Source organism: Oncorhynchus clarkii, chromosome 22, assembly GCF_045791955.1.
Source record: "Oncorhynchus clarkii lewisi isolate Uvic-CL-2024 chromosome 22, UVic_Ocla_1.0, whole genome shotgun sequence".
NCBI lineage: Eukaryota > Metazoa > Chordata > Actinopteri > Salmoniformes > Salmonidae > Oncorhynchus > Oncorhynchus clarkii.
In genome coordinates, this window is record NC_092168.1 from 39,122,993 (window position 1) to 39,140,138 (window position 17,146).

Consider the following 17,146-nt stretch of genomic DNA (forward strand, 5'->3'; position numbering starts at 1 on the left):
TACAATCTGCCCTATCCTGCCCGGTAAAATCCAGTTTGGTTGACCAACTGGTCTGTGAACACCCTAGCCGGTCTTTATAGTAGTAGGATGAAGATCTCTAGCCGAACTGTTGACCAGATTCTGGACTGGATGGATGTGTAGCCTACTAGTATATCAATAAACAAGGGCCTCTTTTTCTCAACCAGTATTTTGTGTTAGAACTCGTGGTCAAAAGTAGCCTCTAGAAAACACTAATAGCAGTTGTAGGGAGTTTAATGCTTTGGAATAGTTTTGATATGATCATGTTGTAAAGTGGTTTAGAGGGACTGTCTGTTTGTAGATCAGTCTCACAGGCCAGAAGAGAAGGCATGGCCAAAGTGCACCTGGCCTCCCTCTGAGTTCTGTGTTACACCCCCTGCTGGTACACACTGGAACTGTTCACACCAACCCAATGGTAAATGTACAGGTTTCGGTAGAGATAGACAACTACTGTGATTATTATTATTTGACCATGCTGGTTGTTTATGAACATCTTGGCCATGTTCTGTTATAATCTCCAGCCAGAAGAGGACTGGCCACCCCTCAGAGCCTGGTTCCTTTCTAGGTTTTGGCCATTCCAGGCCAAAAAAAACCTGTTTGGGGTTTTAGGCTGGATTTCTGTACAGCACTTTGAGATATCAGCTGATGTAAGAAGGGCTTTATAAATTTGATTTGATGATTTCGATCACCTGTAAACTGCACTGAACCCTGGGACACATCACCTACGGCTCTGTATACATTTTCAATGACCGCGTCAGTACTCACATTGAGTCAGACGTTTACAAAATGGTCAAAATATTTCTCTTCAAAAGGTATCCCGCAGGCATAGGCCTACACATCAAACTGACTTCTCACAAGATGAACTGGTGGACAGCTAGACTAGAACATGGTTAACTCTGGGTGAACTAAAACCTTGTCCAGTTGCTGGTTTCTGCCTTTCTACTTTGTTATGCTTCAGAGTTTTTCTAACCAGACTAGTGTGTAAATGTTCCAGTGTCTAATTTATTAGCCTGTTTCCTGACGTTCAGTGTGAGAGTTCTACCCTGCGTTGGCGTCCTTCAGTAGTCTGGACTGCAGCTTTGTGTGTGTACTACATTCAATGTGGCAAATTCATTGCTAAATTTTGCAAGAAAGATTTATTTCTGAAGATGCAGCTCTCCCCTACTCTCATTTCATTTAGCTCTCACTGCTAGAGAATTAAACTGTGGACCAATCTGTTTCTGAGTATGCGTCATTTGATGTCTAAAGTAAAATGTTTACAATGCGCTCCCACATGTTTCTCATCTCCACTCCAATGAAAGACAATGATTTGTTACATGTTTAGTGTTTATTTAAAATACTCCATCTCCAAATTATTTTCAATTTAAAAACAGGTACATTTCACAGCTAGTAGCCTACATAGTAAGCACCAAAAAAAAGTATTTATCCCCTTCTTTCTATGTAGTGAAGAAGTTATTTTGCGCTTAGGGTCTGGGACGGGACAGGGCCTATGGTGCTGTCTCGACCAGTCTCTGAGGGTCTGGGACGGGACAGGGCCTATGGTGCTGCCTCGACCAGTCTCTGAGGGGCTGGGTTTGTGGCAGGTATCCTGGGGTGTTGGTTGGGCTGTAGAGGTCAGATATTGGTGCAGTTAATTTTGCATGGCTCAGTGCTCCAGGCGGGTGGACTTTTCACTTAAGGACCAATGGAAGTCTAAAATGAGCAATCTTCCCCCATTCGGGGCACAGGGCCATGTGAAATTAACTCCACCATTGTGTCTGTCCAGTGAGAGCACAATGTTGGAGTGTGGCTGTCCTATGAGAGAGCAGTATTGGAGTGACAGATTTGTCGCTGACTAATGAGAGCACAACGCTGAAGTGTGGCTGGCCTATGAGAGCACAGCGTTGGAACGGCGGATGCCCACCAGGTTGTCAGCGCTGAAGGACCTCCTCATGGCCGCTCGGCTCAGGTCCTTGTACTTGTCTTCACACAGTCTGGAGATGGCCTGGACAACACAATACACAGGCTCATTGGCTTCATACCTGATGCACTGGTTAATAACAACACTTCCCTTTTGACCATTCAAGTCTCAGCAGCCATCTTTTCTGCTACCTGTAAAGCTCCATCATATCCTTCACCACCATACCCACCACCATCATATCCTTCACCATCATACCCACCACCCTATCCTTCACCATCATACCCACCACCCTTCACCATCATATCCTTCACCACCATACCCACCACCCTTCACCATCATATCCTTCACCACCATACCACCACCCTTCACCATCATATCCTTCACCATCATATCCTTCACCACCATACCCACCACCCTTCACCATCATATCCTTCACCACCATACCCACCACCCTTCACCATCATATCCTTCACCATCATATCCTTCACCATCATACCCACCACCCTTCACCATCATATCCTTCACCATCATACCCACCACCATCATATCCTTCACCACCATATCCTTCACCATCATATCCTTCACCACCATACCCACCACCCTATCCTTCACCACCATATCCTTCACCATCATATCCTTCACCATCATACCCACCACCCTTCACCATCATATCCTTCACCACCATACCCACCACCCTTCACCATCATATCCTTCACCATCATACCCACCACCATCATACCCACCACCCTTCACCATCATATCCTTCACCACCATACCACCACCCTTCACCATCATATCCTTCACCATCATATCCTTCACCACCATACCCACCACCCTTCACCATCATATCCTTCACCACCATACCCACCACCCTTCACCATCATATCCTTCACCATCATATCCTTCACCATCATACCCACCACCCTTCACCATCATATCCTTCACCATCATACCCACCACCATCATATCCTTCACCACCATATCCTTCACCATCATATCCTTCACCACCATACCCACCACCCTATCCTTCACCACCATATCCTTCACCATCATATCCTTCACCATCATACCCACCACCCTTCACCATCATATCCTTCACCACCATACCCACCACCCTTCACCATCATATCCTTCACCATCATACCCACCACCATCATACCCACCACCCTTCACCATCATATCCTTCACCATCATACCCACCACCATCATACCCACCACCACCATACCCACCACCCTATCCTTCACCACCATACCCACCACCCTTCACCATCATATCCTTCACCATCATATCCTTCACCATCATATCCTTCACCATCATACCCACCACCCTATCCTTCACCATCATACCCACCACCCTTCACCATCATATCCTTCACCACCATACCCACCACCCTTCACCACCATACCCACCACCCTTCACCATCATATCCTTCACCACCATACCCACCACCCTTCACCATCATATCCTTCACCATCATATCCTTCACCACCATACCCACCACCCTTCACCATCATATCCTTCACCACCATACCCACCACCCTTCACCATCATATCCTTCACCATCATACCCACCACCCTTCACCACCTTACCTCCAGTTTCTGTGCCCTCTCGTTGCTGAGTGGCTCGAGGGGAAAGAGGAGGTTGTTGTCCTCGGCCAGAGATCGCAGGTCAAAGTAGTACTTAGCATAAACACTGGCCGGTACGTTGATGTTGAACTGCAGAAGTTCCAGGAAGTGACGCTCCATCTCGTTCCTGACGGAAGGAGAGCGGATTAAACGGTTAATAGAGACTTCTAATACAACAAAAAAGTTGCTCTCAGGCACAGATCTAGGATCAACCCTGACAATGAGTGAGGGAGAAATGCCAAATAGATCAACGATAGGGGTAACGTCGTCAACCACTGACTAGGGCGAGAGTCTAACCAATAGCAAAACCTTGTCTTTCCCTTACAGCAGCAAGGAGAAGGGTGCAGGTCTACAGGACTGCTATTCAACCCATCTTATTAAAATGTTTATTATTTAAAAAATTAAAAATATATTTTTCCCAAGTAATTACCCAAAAGGACAAACAGGAATTACATATAAAAATACAACTCAACCAACTAGAGCAACTGAGGGCTGGCCTATTCATTCTAACTACAATGAAGACCCATACGGCTCGCTTCATGTCTCTCCTGAACAGATTCGCCTCATCATCCTTATCACCATGACAATAAAAGAGCTGCATGCCAGTCACCACGGAGACAACATCCAGGATGCTTTGTGGGAGAGGAGACATGAGGGCCAGGGTGGCTGGAGGGTGTGTGTTGGAAGGCTGGTCTCCCAGGGCAACTAATGGAGTGTGTGAGGGCTACTGCCATTATGTAGGAGAGATGAGAGCCACTCCAGACTCCCCAGCTCACAAAGACATGACAGTAGACTGCAAATCCAAAGAAGAGCGGGAGGGACATAGGCTCACACACACAGGGTGGCAGGTAGCCCAGAGCATTGGGCCAGTAACCGTAGCTAGAATTCCAGAGCTGACCAGATATAGATATTTTTTTAAATGTCAATCTGCCCTTGAGCAAGGCACTTAACCCCAATTTCTCCCAGGTTGCCGTTGATAATGGCTGACCCTGGACGTGACCCCACTCTGAGGGTGTCTGAGAAGGAGTTGGGAGATGCAAAAAAAAAAAAAAAACATTTATATTTCATAATACACTGTCATGTGTGAAACAGGACAAATATAAGCACCCCTTATTTGACACATGTACACACTCCAACAACAACCTAACTTAAGAGACAACAGCCAACTCCAACCCACTAAAAGCTACTAGAATTTCAGCCAGTAGTTTAGTAAGGAGCAGCCTACTGATGGCTTGGAGATCCTGTATACAACCAGTACTCCGCCTCCCTCAATGTCCCTCTCTGGGCCAAGTCTTCACTCCTTTGGTGCCCAAAGCAGGGTCTTCATCTCACACAGCCCTGATGAGAGCTAGAGACTGTACCAGTCTAATACAGCCCAATGAATGATTATCAGACCAGGGGGGAAGAAGGCTCCAGTCTACATCTGTTCTCCACCTGAAACATGGTCATGATGAATCACTACCAAACCAGCCCCCAAATCACTACCAAACCAGCCCCCAAATCACTACCAAACCAGCCCCCAAATCACTACCAAACCAGCCCCCAAATCACTACCAAACCAGCCCCCAAATCACTACCAAACCAGCCCCCAAATCACTACCAAACCAGCCCCCAAATCACTACCAAACCAGCCCCCAAATCACTACCAAACCAGCCCCCAAATCACTACCAAACCAGCCCCCAAACGGTTTAGGTTGGCACAATAGTGAGAAAGGTGTATCTTGAGTGTGTGTGTGTCCTGTCCACTCACATGTCCTCCACGGTGATGTCTTTGAGGATCTGGCAGTAGTCTACGTTCCACACGGCCTGGTCGTCCCACACCTTGGACGCCAGCAGGATGGCTCCCAGTACGATACGCTTCCAGTTGCAGGGACAGATGTCTATCTCAGCGTAGGTCAGCAGACGCTCCAGGTACACCTGGTGAGGTTAGAGTTCTTTGATAAACCTGAGCTGGTTATTTCCATTCAGAAATACCATGTGCCGAACATAGAAAACCAGTAGGGAAAAGGGCATGTTATTGATTATTTATCCTATATACACACACAAGTGAGAAATACTACTTTGTTATGGTTGGAGTCCAGGAAATAAGGAATGCTTGATATATTAGGACCAATCATATTAATCAAATGCAGGTCTACTGTCTGTTTAAATTGAAACTAGGCTCTGTTCACTTGGGCTCCTGAGTGGCGCAGCGGTTTAATGCACTGCATCTCAGTGCTAGAGGCCTCACTACTAACCCTGGTTCGATTCCAGGCCGTATCACAATCGGCTGTGATTGGGAGTCCCATAGCACAATTGGCCCAGCGTCATCCGGGTTAGGGTTTGGCCGGGGTAGGCCGTCATTGTAAATAAGAATTTGTTCTTAACTGACTTGCCTAGATAAAATGTTTTTTTAAATGTACTTCGTCAATGGTTTCTATTACTCTGCTGCCCCCCGGTGGTGCATTAGTGCAGATGTATTCTAGCGTCTCATGTAGGTTAATACAACCCCGCAACACCTAGTGAATAATACAGTACATTATAATTTAGCAGACGCTTTCATCCAAAGTGACTTAGTCATGCGTGCGTACATTTTAGGTATGGGTGGTCCCAGGAATCAAACCCACAACCCTGGCATTACAAGTGCCATGCTCTACCAACTGAGCTACAATACATGTACAGTTGAAGTCGGAAGTTTACATACACTTAGGTTGAAGTCGTTAAAACTATATTTTTTTTCAACCAGTCCACAAATGGACAATAGGACATCTACTTTGGGCATGACACAAGCAACTTTTCCGACAATTGTTTACAGACAGGTTATTCCACTTATAATTTTCACTGTGTCAGAAGTTTACATACACTAAGTTGACTGTGCCTTTAAATAGCTTGGAAAATTCCAGAAATTGATGTCATGGCTTTAGCCTATCAGAAGCTTCTAATTGATATTTGAGTCAATTGGAGGTGTACCTGTGGATATATTTCAAGACATACCTCCAAACTCAGGGACTGGTGCACTTCACAAAATAGATGGCTTCATGAGGACGGAAAATGATGTGGAAATATTGAAGCAACATCTCAAGACATCAGTCAGGAAGTTAAAGCTTGGCCGCAAATGGGTCTTCCAAATGGACAATGACCCCAAGCATACTTCCAAAGTTGTGGCAAAATGGCTTAAGGACAACAAGTCAAGGTGTTGGAGTGGCCATCACAAAGCAATGACCTCAATCCTATAGAACATTTGTGGGCAGAACTGAAAAAGCGTGTGCGAGCAAGGAGGCCGACAAACCTAACTCAGTTACACCAGCTCTGTCAGGAGGAATGGGTCAAAATTCACCCAACTTATTGTGGGAAGCTTGTGGAAGGCTACCCGAAATATTTGACCCAAGTTAAACAATTTAAAAGGCAATGCTACCAAATGCTAATATGTAAACTTCTGACCCACTGGGAATGTGATGAAAGAAATAAAAGCTGAAACAAATCACTATTATTCTGACATTTCACATTCTTAAAATAAAGTGGTGATCCTAACTGACCTTAAGACAGGGAATTTTACTAGGATTAAATGTCAGGAATTGTGAAAAACTGAGTTTAAATGTATTTCACTAAGTTGTATGTAAACTTCTGACTTCAACTGTATGTGTTTTGATGGTTGCTGACTGAACTCCTCACCAAGGTGACGATGGCACACTCTGCAGTGAGCTGTGCAGCGCTGAACAGAGTTCTGACAAAGCGGTAGATGAGTTTGTGCTCAGGGTCCATAACAGAGTAGTTGTCAGGGACCTGCTCTCTCTGCAGGGAGAAGACAGTGTTAGACAACACATACCAGCCCAGAGACAACACAAAACACACATTCATGTCTTGAATAGCACATAAAAGACTACCCCCCCAACAAGATAAGGAAACATTTAAGTAATTTCTCAATTTCCTAATGGTTTTATATCGACTTTCCTACCAGAGCTAAACTAACTTCTTCATTCCCCCTGCAGTGGTATGTGCTATGCTGAAGTTGGAGCTAAGAGCAGTGGTATGTGCTATGGGGCATATCAAGTTGCAGCGTAAGGTCTAGAAGGGAGTGAGGAAGGTGGCTGATGCCAGATATTGATGTAGACAAGGGCTGAGAAACCAATACTGCCACATCTTCTGCAGACCTCTGTTTTGATGTAAACCTGTATTAGCAGGTCTTTGGAGTACATAACAGCTATTCACTTCCTGTAAACCCATAACAGCTATTCACTTCCTGTAAACCCATAACAGCTATTCACTTCCTGTAAACCCATAACAGCTATTCACTTCCTGTAAACCCATAACAGCTATTCACTTCCTGTAAACCCATAACAGCTATTCACTTCCTGTAAACCCATAACAGCTATTCACTTCCTGTAAACCCATAACAGCTATTCACTTCCTGTAAACCCTGAGTGGATTATGGTTAAATTGAACCGACCACTCACCGATAAGGGGTGCATCTTCTCATCAAAAATGTCCAGTGACCTGTCTGAGTCCCTGAGAGAGACAGAGGAACAGAGGAAATGTCTCCGCTACGAGCCAAATACTGTCCAATACAGACATTCTGCCAGGCCTCGAAGGCACCTTCTGATCCCCCATTTAAAGTAATACCTGTACATACTCAGACTGAACAAGTCAAAACACTGCCACTCACCTGTTTTTAATGTGGTAGTATATTGCTAATGTAACACTGGAAAACAAAGACAGACAGAATTCATTAGGCCAGAGTTCAACTACAAAAGGTTTCCTGTTTGTGCCTATATGAAGGTAGTGGGTACACACCATTTAATTGTGCTTTTCAAGTTAGGCTGGCTGACCGTGCTGTCATCTATAAAGATGGTGGAACAGGAACTGTACTTCTTAGAGAGAGGGCCAGGAGAGGTCTGCAAAATTAAACATGTGACATGGAAGTCAGACGCTGCCAATGTGGGCCCTGTTGAACCCAATCCTTCTGAGGTAATTGATGCTAACGTTAGCCTGTGGTGGCCTTAGCCAAATAATGACATCACCAATAAGTCACTCCTGGGTCATGAACTATTTCCAAGGTAAAAGGTTTGAAATGTGGCTAAACTGGCCGTTGCTCTATAATACAGAGAGAAGGAGATGAGGTGGAGTTGAGGGTGAACACTCGCTAAACATTCACCAGGTCTCCTCTTTATCTGTGTCTGTCTTCTAGCTGACAGGACACCACAGGGGTTACAGCCTGTTCTATTGTGGTCAACTCAAGCTACATGAACACACACAGAATAGTAGCAGGCAAGGAGCCCTGCCTTTTATTTGACCAGGTCAAAGGTCTTGGCACTTAGCTAGTTATATTATTAGAGGTTGGTGTAAAAGAAGGCAGCCATAACCCCAGCCAACCCTCTGCTTAACTACTTACACGGGTGGGAATTCACCTATATGGAACGGGCTAAATTGAAATGTTTCTTACAGAAGAATTATGGAAAGCATATGGGCTCCAGAGTGGCGCAGCTGTCTAAGGGACTGCATCTCAGTGCAAGTGGCGTCACTACAGTCCTTGGTTCGAATCCAGGATGTATCATATCCGGCCGTGATTGAGAGTCCCATAGGGCGGTGCACAATTGGCCCAGCGTCGTCCGGGTTTGGCCGGGGTAGGCCGTCATTGTAAATAAGAATTTGTTCTTAACAAACTTGCCTAGTTAAATAAAGGTAAAATAAAAAAAAAGAATAACCATGGCAGCAATTAAAAAGGGAACAGTTTGGGGATTATGGGAAATGATTAGAGGAAAGGTGAGGACAACAGTTCACCTGACAGGACTGAATCCAAAACATTACACCGTTGATTTGGTGCATTTTACAGTTACTGTACTTATCGCCACATTTGTTGATAACAAAATCTGAAAATACTCTGGATACAATCAGCAACATGAGAAAATTCTTTGAAAATTTGGGGTAGGTGCAACATAAGAAAAATATTGCAAATTCTCTTCACAATACAACCAACATGGTCTCTTTCTGTTCAGGACAACCCAGGGTATAACGCCATGTCATCCTGTAACTATACATCAGACATAGTGATCATGAACCTTCACACTGTATATCACATGAGTTTTATGATATGGAAATGTGAAGTGCACATTTGGACTCAAAACGGTATTGATTATAATCTTCAACGTCTCATCTTTCAAAATACATCGAGTCCTCGTAATTTACAGCATTTCCCCCTCACTCAAACAGCCAAAGGATTGGGGGCAACTTCCTGTCGTGTGATGTTCTATTTCAGAACGGCTGTCAGAGAGCAGTGAAGACACTGAGCTCTGACGTCATGTATAGCGTGTTACTGTACAGACACTGAGCTCTGACGTCATGTATAGCATGTTACTGTACAGACACTGAGCTCTGATGTCATGTATAGCATGTTACTGTACAGACACTGAGCTCTGACGTCATGTATAGCATGTTACTGTACAGACACTGAGCTCTGACGTCATGTATAGCATGTTACTGTACAGCCACTGAGCTCTGACGTCATGTATAGCATGTTACTGTACAGACACTGAGCTCTGACATCATGTATAGCATGTTACTGTACAGACAGAGCTCTGATGTCATGTATAGCATGTTACTGTACAGACACTGACATCATGTATAGCATGTTACTGTACAGACACTGACATCATGTATAGCATGTTACTGTACAGCCACTGAGCTCTGACATCATGTATAGCATGTTACTGTACAGACACTGAGCTCTGACGTCATGTATAGCATGTTACTGTACAGACACTGACATCATGTATAGCATGTTACTGTACAGCCACTGAGCTCTGACGTCATGTATAGCATGTTACTGTACAGCCACTGAGCTCTGACGTCATGTATAGCGTGTTACTGTACAGACACTGAGCTCTGACGTCATGTATAGCATGTTACTGTACAGACACTGAGCTCTGACGTCATGTATAGCATGTTACTGTACAGACACTGAGCTCTGACATCATGTATAGCATGTTACTGTACAGACACTGAGCTCTGATGTCATGTATAGCATGTTACTGTACAGACACTGACATCATGTATAGCATGTTACTGTACAGACACTGTGGGACACTAAATTGGAACAATCTGTCCTTTTCAACCAGTATAAGGGCTACATCCTATAAGAGCTGACCAATAAGGTGTGATGGTCAGAGTGGCATTTGCATATACATGAGCTTGGTGTTGTCCTCTAGAGCAGAGGTTCTTAAACCTGTTTCAGCTCGAGACCCAAATGACAAATTGACCATCCTCCCGTGACCCAAATTGTCCTCCAGTGACCCAAGTTACGAGGAAAATTAGATTACAGATGTATTCTCACATGCACGCCAACACAGTAGGCCCACACAGTAGGCCCACACAGTAGGCCCACACAGTAGGCCCACACAGTAGGCCCACACAGTAGGCCCACACAATTCATTATTTATTGTTGGTTAACACAAAATTAAAACTTCGTATTGAAATACTTACATGACTAACATGGTTTATGTGATTGCTTTTCCTCTTGTCTCGCACTGGAAGGAAAAACAAAATAGGCCATTACAGACCCAGACAAAACAGAAAATTAGGAATGATACTGAGTCACATTGTGCTTCTGAGAAAGGCTACTGGAAGTGACTGATCTCTCTACATAGCTTGCTAGAGCAGAGACAAGGTTGGTTTACCACCATACCAAGTAGCTAAAGTGTGTAAGACGAGAGTTTGAGATGTGTTCCGTATTTGCTGACATGGCGTTATGATCATTTCTGCTGTGTGATGTGTTGTGACCAGGGTAGAGTACTTACATTCGCTGTCTGTCTGGGACTTGCAGAGGAAGATGGTGCTGGCTCGGGCATGGTCTGATGGGTTGGACTCCTGGGCCAGTTCTGGAACACAAAGACACCGCTGACCATTAGAGACAAAGTAGACAACAAGAGTAATGGCAGACTAAGAAACAGAAGAACCTGACTTGGAAAGGTGGTGATCCAGAAAACCGCCTGTTTATGGGGTAAACTACCTTAGTTCACCTGAGGTGAGTATGTTGACTTGAAGCTGGTGAGTGGAAAATGAGACCTGTCAGACAGAACAGTGACCTGTAGCTTACTGACCCTAAACAATAATGCCTGAGAACCCGGGAATTATCATGACAACTCCCGACAAGGGCTGTTCTGAGGAGAAGTTATCACATGATAATTCCAGGGTTTGAAGGCTATATGTTGCCAACATATTTATGAAAATATTAATTAAACATTTTAAAACGTAAAATTGTTTTTACATTCTAAAGTTTGCTACCCAAGAGGGCTGGTCTTCTTAGTTATTTTCTCTTGTTGACCCAGTCGTTGGTTCTAATCTTTCGATTCATTCAACGTTGCTATGCTAAACAAATCATTGACATGTAGATAGCTAGCAGAGACTCAATGATGATGAGACAAGAACTTCAATAATGAATTTAATAAATATCCAATAGGCAACAACTTATGGTTGGTGAGCCCGAGCTAACCAAGCTAGTTGGGGATGTTAACAGTGACGTTTCCGTTGATAGCACAGGACTGGGAGAACTAGCCACTGTCCTGGTGCTGCTTGGTGACAGCCAGTGCTTAGCTTGCCTCTTCGCATATGTAAAATTATACATTGTTGCCCAGGTCAGAGGCAGACAGCTAAGTTTATAACCCCCAACTGTTGCAAACCAAATAGTAGCATGGAAAAATGTGTAGACTCTCCCCACGAGTGAGATGAAGTTTATGAATTTCCTGCCTGGGCTACAGACAGTAGAATTATGACATTAACAAGAAATTGTATTTTGTGGGAGTTGTCCCATATCAACCAATCAGCACAACCTGTTCTATAATGTAGCGTATGGTGCAGGATGTCACTCAACCATTAGAACTATCCCTGTGCTGCAGTACCTGGAAGGAATGCATGCCATTACAGTACCCAGTGATGGGGAAAATGGATACAGTTAGCACATTCAGAGACCTTGACACATATCAGCAGCTAAGGATGGTGATACTATTGTATCGTGAGATCCCTGGCAATTCCCAGGCCTACTTTTACCCAGTTAGATAGATGAATGAGTGAGTACGTGTGCACAGCAGCCAGGCTATGTAACAAAACACACTTGGACAGCAGGAGCGTCGGATTCTAATGATGCAGATGAATCTGATGACCTCCTTTGCAACCACACCACATTACAGGCTCAATGGTCAGGTGGAGCTATTAGACAGCCTCATCCTACCCTAACGTATTAACAGCTACCTCTGTCTGGGATTGGGTGCTCCTGGTCTGGATCAGACGTGGCAGGCAGGGCCAGGGGGATGCGAGGCCAGACGGGTTGGCTTGGCAGCGTGTGCCCCCTGCCCACTCAGGCTGTGGGGATGGTGGTATGGGACTGGCAGGGTGGGGGCAACAAGGAGACCTTTGTCTGGGGTCTCTGTGGAAAACACAGTCCTCACTCTACACCCCTCCCACACTGGCCAGCACGCTGAGAAACAGGAAGTGGGAGTAGTCATGCCAACCCATCTGCAGACAGGCTACCGAACCAAACAGTGTGTTCTATACAGAGCATAGGGCAGCGACTAGCAGGTAGACTAGCCAACATGTAGTCTTTTACACAAACCATGGTGCAACACAAAGTTATTCAGCCTATCAGATCCACTAAGATGAGTCGGTCAGACAACATCATGGGATTACTCCAGCCTAGATAAGATGGAGCCTCAGCTCCCCTCCCCAGCCACACAGCTCCACTCTCCACCAACCTCCATCAATCACTCCCTGGCCTTTCCCTGGACTGGAGTCTTCCTGCCGGGAGAATACCTTGCAGCACTAAGGGTGGGCGAGGCCTGGTTGGCATGTTAAGGCGTCAGCATGCTTCAGTTCAACTGGCGCTTAGCCCAACTCGCTTATCCCAACCGAACGAATGTGCTCAAACATTTCCTTGAAAGACCTTTGCTTGAAAAACGAGAAGAAAAAATAAATAAAGAGGCAATAGTACGGTTTGTCCATTTTGAGACGCTGTAGCCAGTATACACTTCCTCAAAAGTCAGAATTATTCTGAGATAACTCAATAAATCGATCATTAATTTACATTTTTGCAGAGGAGCTCTTAGTCGTGCAATTTTACAAACAAACACGTCACAAAATGTACGCGACCAATCAAATTTGATTTGAAGAGGGCACGACAACACCTCTTCCCCCTCAGGAGGCTGAAAAAAATGTCTCATGGTCCCCAGATCCTTAAAAGTTTCTAGAACTGCACCATTGAGAGCATCTTGACTGGCTTGGTATGGCAACTAATGATTGCCTAGTCACTTTTACACCTACCTATATGTACATATTACCTCCTACCCCTACACATTGACTCAGTACTGGTACTCCTTGTATATAGTCTTATTTTATTGTGTTACCATTTCCTTGTTTGATAATTTTGTCTTACTTTTTAACTCTGCATTGCTGGGGGAGGGCTCGTAAGTAAGCATATCCTGGTAAAGTCTACACCTGTTGTATTCGGCGTGTGACATACAATTTGATTTGGCTGAGCTAGTTGGGCTGGTACTGTGGAATGCCCTTATCACTGAGATCAATGATGGTGGCAACAACAGTCTGAGCTCCTCTGCTCTCAGTCATTGGGGGTCTGAATGGATGAGTGCACGATGCCTGGTGTTGCAGCAGCAGGAAGTGTGTGTGTGTGTGGTTTTACCCCAGGAATGTAACACAATGCAGGGCCTAAAATCAACAGTAGTCTAAAGCTGTAAACAACCAGCAACATCAAACCCTGCTGAGAGGGAGGGGCCGGACACCAGGGGGCTATAGATCAAATACCCCTCCTTCCCAATTGATAGCCTCATCTCACCTAACTTTATTTGCATGTAATTCAGTTGGCTACAGGCCTCGGAGGTGTATGAGAAAGAGTGTGTTAAAAAGACTAAATGGATGTTGTATATTTTAGTACTGCATCTCTACTGCTTCAACTACCACAGCCAATGAGAATGTAGATTTGGAGGAAACCAACCAAACACAACCCTTACCGGTTCTGTCTTTCTCGTAACCAGTCACATTCTGTAAATATTTCCAATCCTAGCTATGCTGCCGGGTGTGTGACACCTACCGTCAGGGACTTCTCTGTCGCTGATGTGCTGCAGGTACGGGCCGGTGTCGTCACTCACGTCCGTAATTATTTGGTAGTCTTCGTGGCGGTCCACCGGTTGCCTTGGTAGCTTTGGGCTCTCCTCGGGCGACACGCAGCATGAAACCGTATTCCCCATTCCAAACCAGGGATAACCTCAACACTAATTAAGTAGTGCAAAGTTCCTTCAAATCAAGGATGCCAGATATTTAGCTTTACTGCTGCATACATACATTACATAAACCTATGATTCAGCTACAAGTCCTAGGATTAAAAAAAAAACACATCTGTAATTAAAACAGAGATGAGAGAAACACGTAAATGGTCAACTAAATTGTTGACCAGTAATGTCAATAAATTGCAACCCTGGCCATCTGAGTGTGTGCTCCGTCCGCACCATGAATCAGATTGCTGGCTGCACAGCAAAATAAAAATCGATGTTTGTTCGAGTGCTCTATGCTCTATTATTTACAGGGTTGCTAACTAACGAAACGAATTATTTGTAACACTGAGGTAATCAAGCAGCTGTTTAAATCCGAGCATTACAAGCGGTTGCCCATTCATCATTCCTTTGCGAAATCAGCTAGCAGCAATGGAACATTGTCTGTAGGATAGATTAACTAGTTAGCTCGTCCCTTTAATAACTTTGCCAATATGCATCAACGCCTCCGGAGCTGCCGTTTAAACAATCATTTAAAGAAAAAAAACTACTCCACTCATATGCCACTAGCTAGTTCTTCCAAGCATGGATCCCCAATAGTTTCCGAACAGGGATTCCCAATTGTCCGAGATGGGACTGGCGTGAGAGATCTTTCTTGGATTCCCAATCCCAGGATCAGACGACAACTTTATCCGAGGCTTGAGGCCTACACTAACGTAGCTACCCGCTTGATAAAGAAATCAAAGCCGGGGAGTTTCAAATCATTTAGTGAATGTAATCTGGTCAAGCCTTGTCGAAGTTAATTTTCGATCTCACAACTTGTGGACTAAAAAAACTACGTTATCCCCTCCTCTCCACCGGCCAGTTCTGCGGTCCGCTACCCGCCACCACCGCCATCAGCTCTGAACACACCGCTGCCTGGGCTGCGTTCAGTACGCTTTTACGTTTGGAACGTTCAATTGAACGGAACATGTGACTATAGCAAAACAATTCATAAATAAATATAATTGCTTTTAATTCTTAATTTAGGGTTAGAGTTCAGGTTAAAATCACATTATAGGAAGATAAATTGTTGAAATAAGAGGGGTTTCTGACTTTCTGGGAGTGGTAACTAGTGACGATCGTACTGAACGACCAGTTGTCGGGAAGGGTTGGGGAACGCTGTCAGCATAGCCACTGCCATTTAAATTCGCAAATTCGTCAGTCATTGCTTCAAGCCACACCTCGCCACACCCACCAAACGCGAGCAAACGATCATCAAAGTCTGTTCAAGAACGTACACGAACGTTTTGGGGAAACGAGTCGTTAAGTACAAACCGTTCCGTAACGTAGCAAACGTTCAAGCGAACTGAACGCACATCTGGCACGCAGAGTTGACCCACCCACTTGCAGAACCATAAACTACTCAAAACAAAGGGGAATGTTTCGATGGCAGTTGGTTGAAATACGTGTCAGTCTATATTCATTCTGACCAATAACTACATTCAGTACATACATCTTCATCCCTATTGGTCTTTAAAAATCAAGAGTGACTTTCTCTCATTGCTCTATGTACATGTCAAAGATCCACCCATAGAAAGACAACCTCTTGGTTAATCGTACATTTGATTGGACAAAAACCACGGAGAGGACTGTCCCTAAATTATACCAATGCAGCCGTTTAAAAATACCTTTATTTTATTTGTATTATTTGTATTATTAAACAGTAACGTGCAAAACCCCAGAAACAGAACAGCCAGAGGGATTCCACAAATAAGCAAGAGAAAAAATAATGAAAATACAAATCCACATTATATCAATTAAAATACAGACATGTAGGGAATACATGTGTTAGACATGTTGTTCTGTATACGTTTCAATGATTCTAAATAGTTTTCCAAATCAGATTTTTTTTAAATAAGAAAAGGGCCTTTTTCTTCATACATTTTGATTTGTGTATGAAACATTTTTATTAATAACATAAAGAGATTTATGACATCTCACGTTCAATTGTGGAATCAGTGTAGTAAAATTATATGTCAAAGTTAGATATTTCAAAGTTCGTGTGCATTTTGTTGCCAATATATAGTTTTGCATCAGCCCAGAATACTTCACTATGTAAACAATGACAGAATAAGTGTTCAATAGATTCAGTTTCTAGTTCACAAAAACTGCATTCACTGGTAACATCAGGTATATACTTAGAAATCAAGCTATTACACGGATAGAATCTATGGATAATCTGAAAGGAGATCTCCTTTACTTTATTGGTCACCATAAATGTGTGTGGAGTGAGCCAAGCACGGCTCCAGTTTACATCAAACGATGAAAAACAGCAAAATATCGCAGAGGGAATAGACTTCCTATAGAAAACAT

At 44.1% G+C, this 17,146-nt stretch overlaps 1 protein-coding gene across 2 annotated transcripts; it reads right to left on the bottom strand.

Moving 5' to 3' along the window:
- Window positions 1-234: 234 nt before the first annotated feature.
- On the bottom strand, window positions 235-15,919 carry LOC139380889 (cyclin Y-like 1). 2 transcript variants are annotated; one of them, XM_071124037.1, is made up of 10 exons: window positions 14,614-15,919; window positions 11,315-11,395; window positions 11,001-11,044; window positions 8,316-8,416; window positions 8,188-8,223; window positions 7,979-8,030; window positions 7,197-7,316; window positions 5,296-5,462; window positions 3,510-3,672; window positions 235-2,002 (listed from the first exon to the last, which is right to left on the bottom strand). In XM_071124037.1, the coding sequence occupies exons 1-10, from the start codon at window positions 14,768-14,770 to the stop codon at window positions 1,886-1,888; spliced, it is 1,038 nt and encodes a 345-aa protein (XP_070980138.1). In that variant the 5' UTR covers window positions 14,771-15,919; the 3' UTR covers window positions 235-1,885. The 2 variants fall into 2 exon arrangements, with proteins under 2 accessions (XP_070980138.1, XP_070980139.1); XM_071124038.1 differs by having other exon boundaries at window positions 1,327-2,002; window positions 11,010-11,044; window positions 14,614-15,711.
- Between the last annotated feature and the right edge of the window lie 1,227 nt (window positions 15,920-17,146).

What these genes read in the sequence shown, in the direction of transcription:
- LOC139380889 (XM_071124037.1), bottom strand. Translation starts at nt 14,770, where the DNA reads ATGGGGAATACGGTTTCATGCTGCGTGTCGCCCGAGGAGAGCCCAAAG. An exon ending in ACATAAACCATGTTAGTCAT is followed by an intron (nt 8,417 to 11,000) that starts GTAAGTATTTCA and finishes TTAATTTTGCAG; the next exon opens with ACCTCTCCTGGCCCTCTCTC. An exon ending in GACATCACCGTGGAGGACAT is followed by an intron (nt 3,673 to 5,295) that starts GTGAGTGGACAG and finishes TCCTTCCGTCAG; the next exon opens with GAACGAGATGGAGCGTCACT.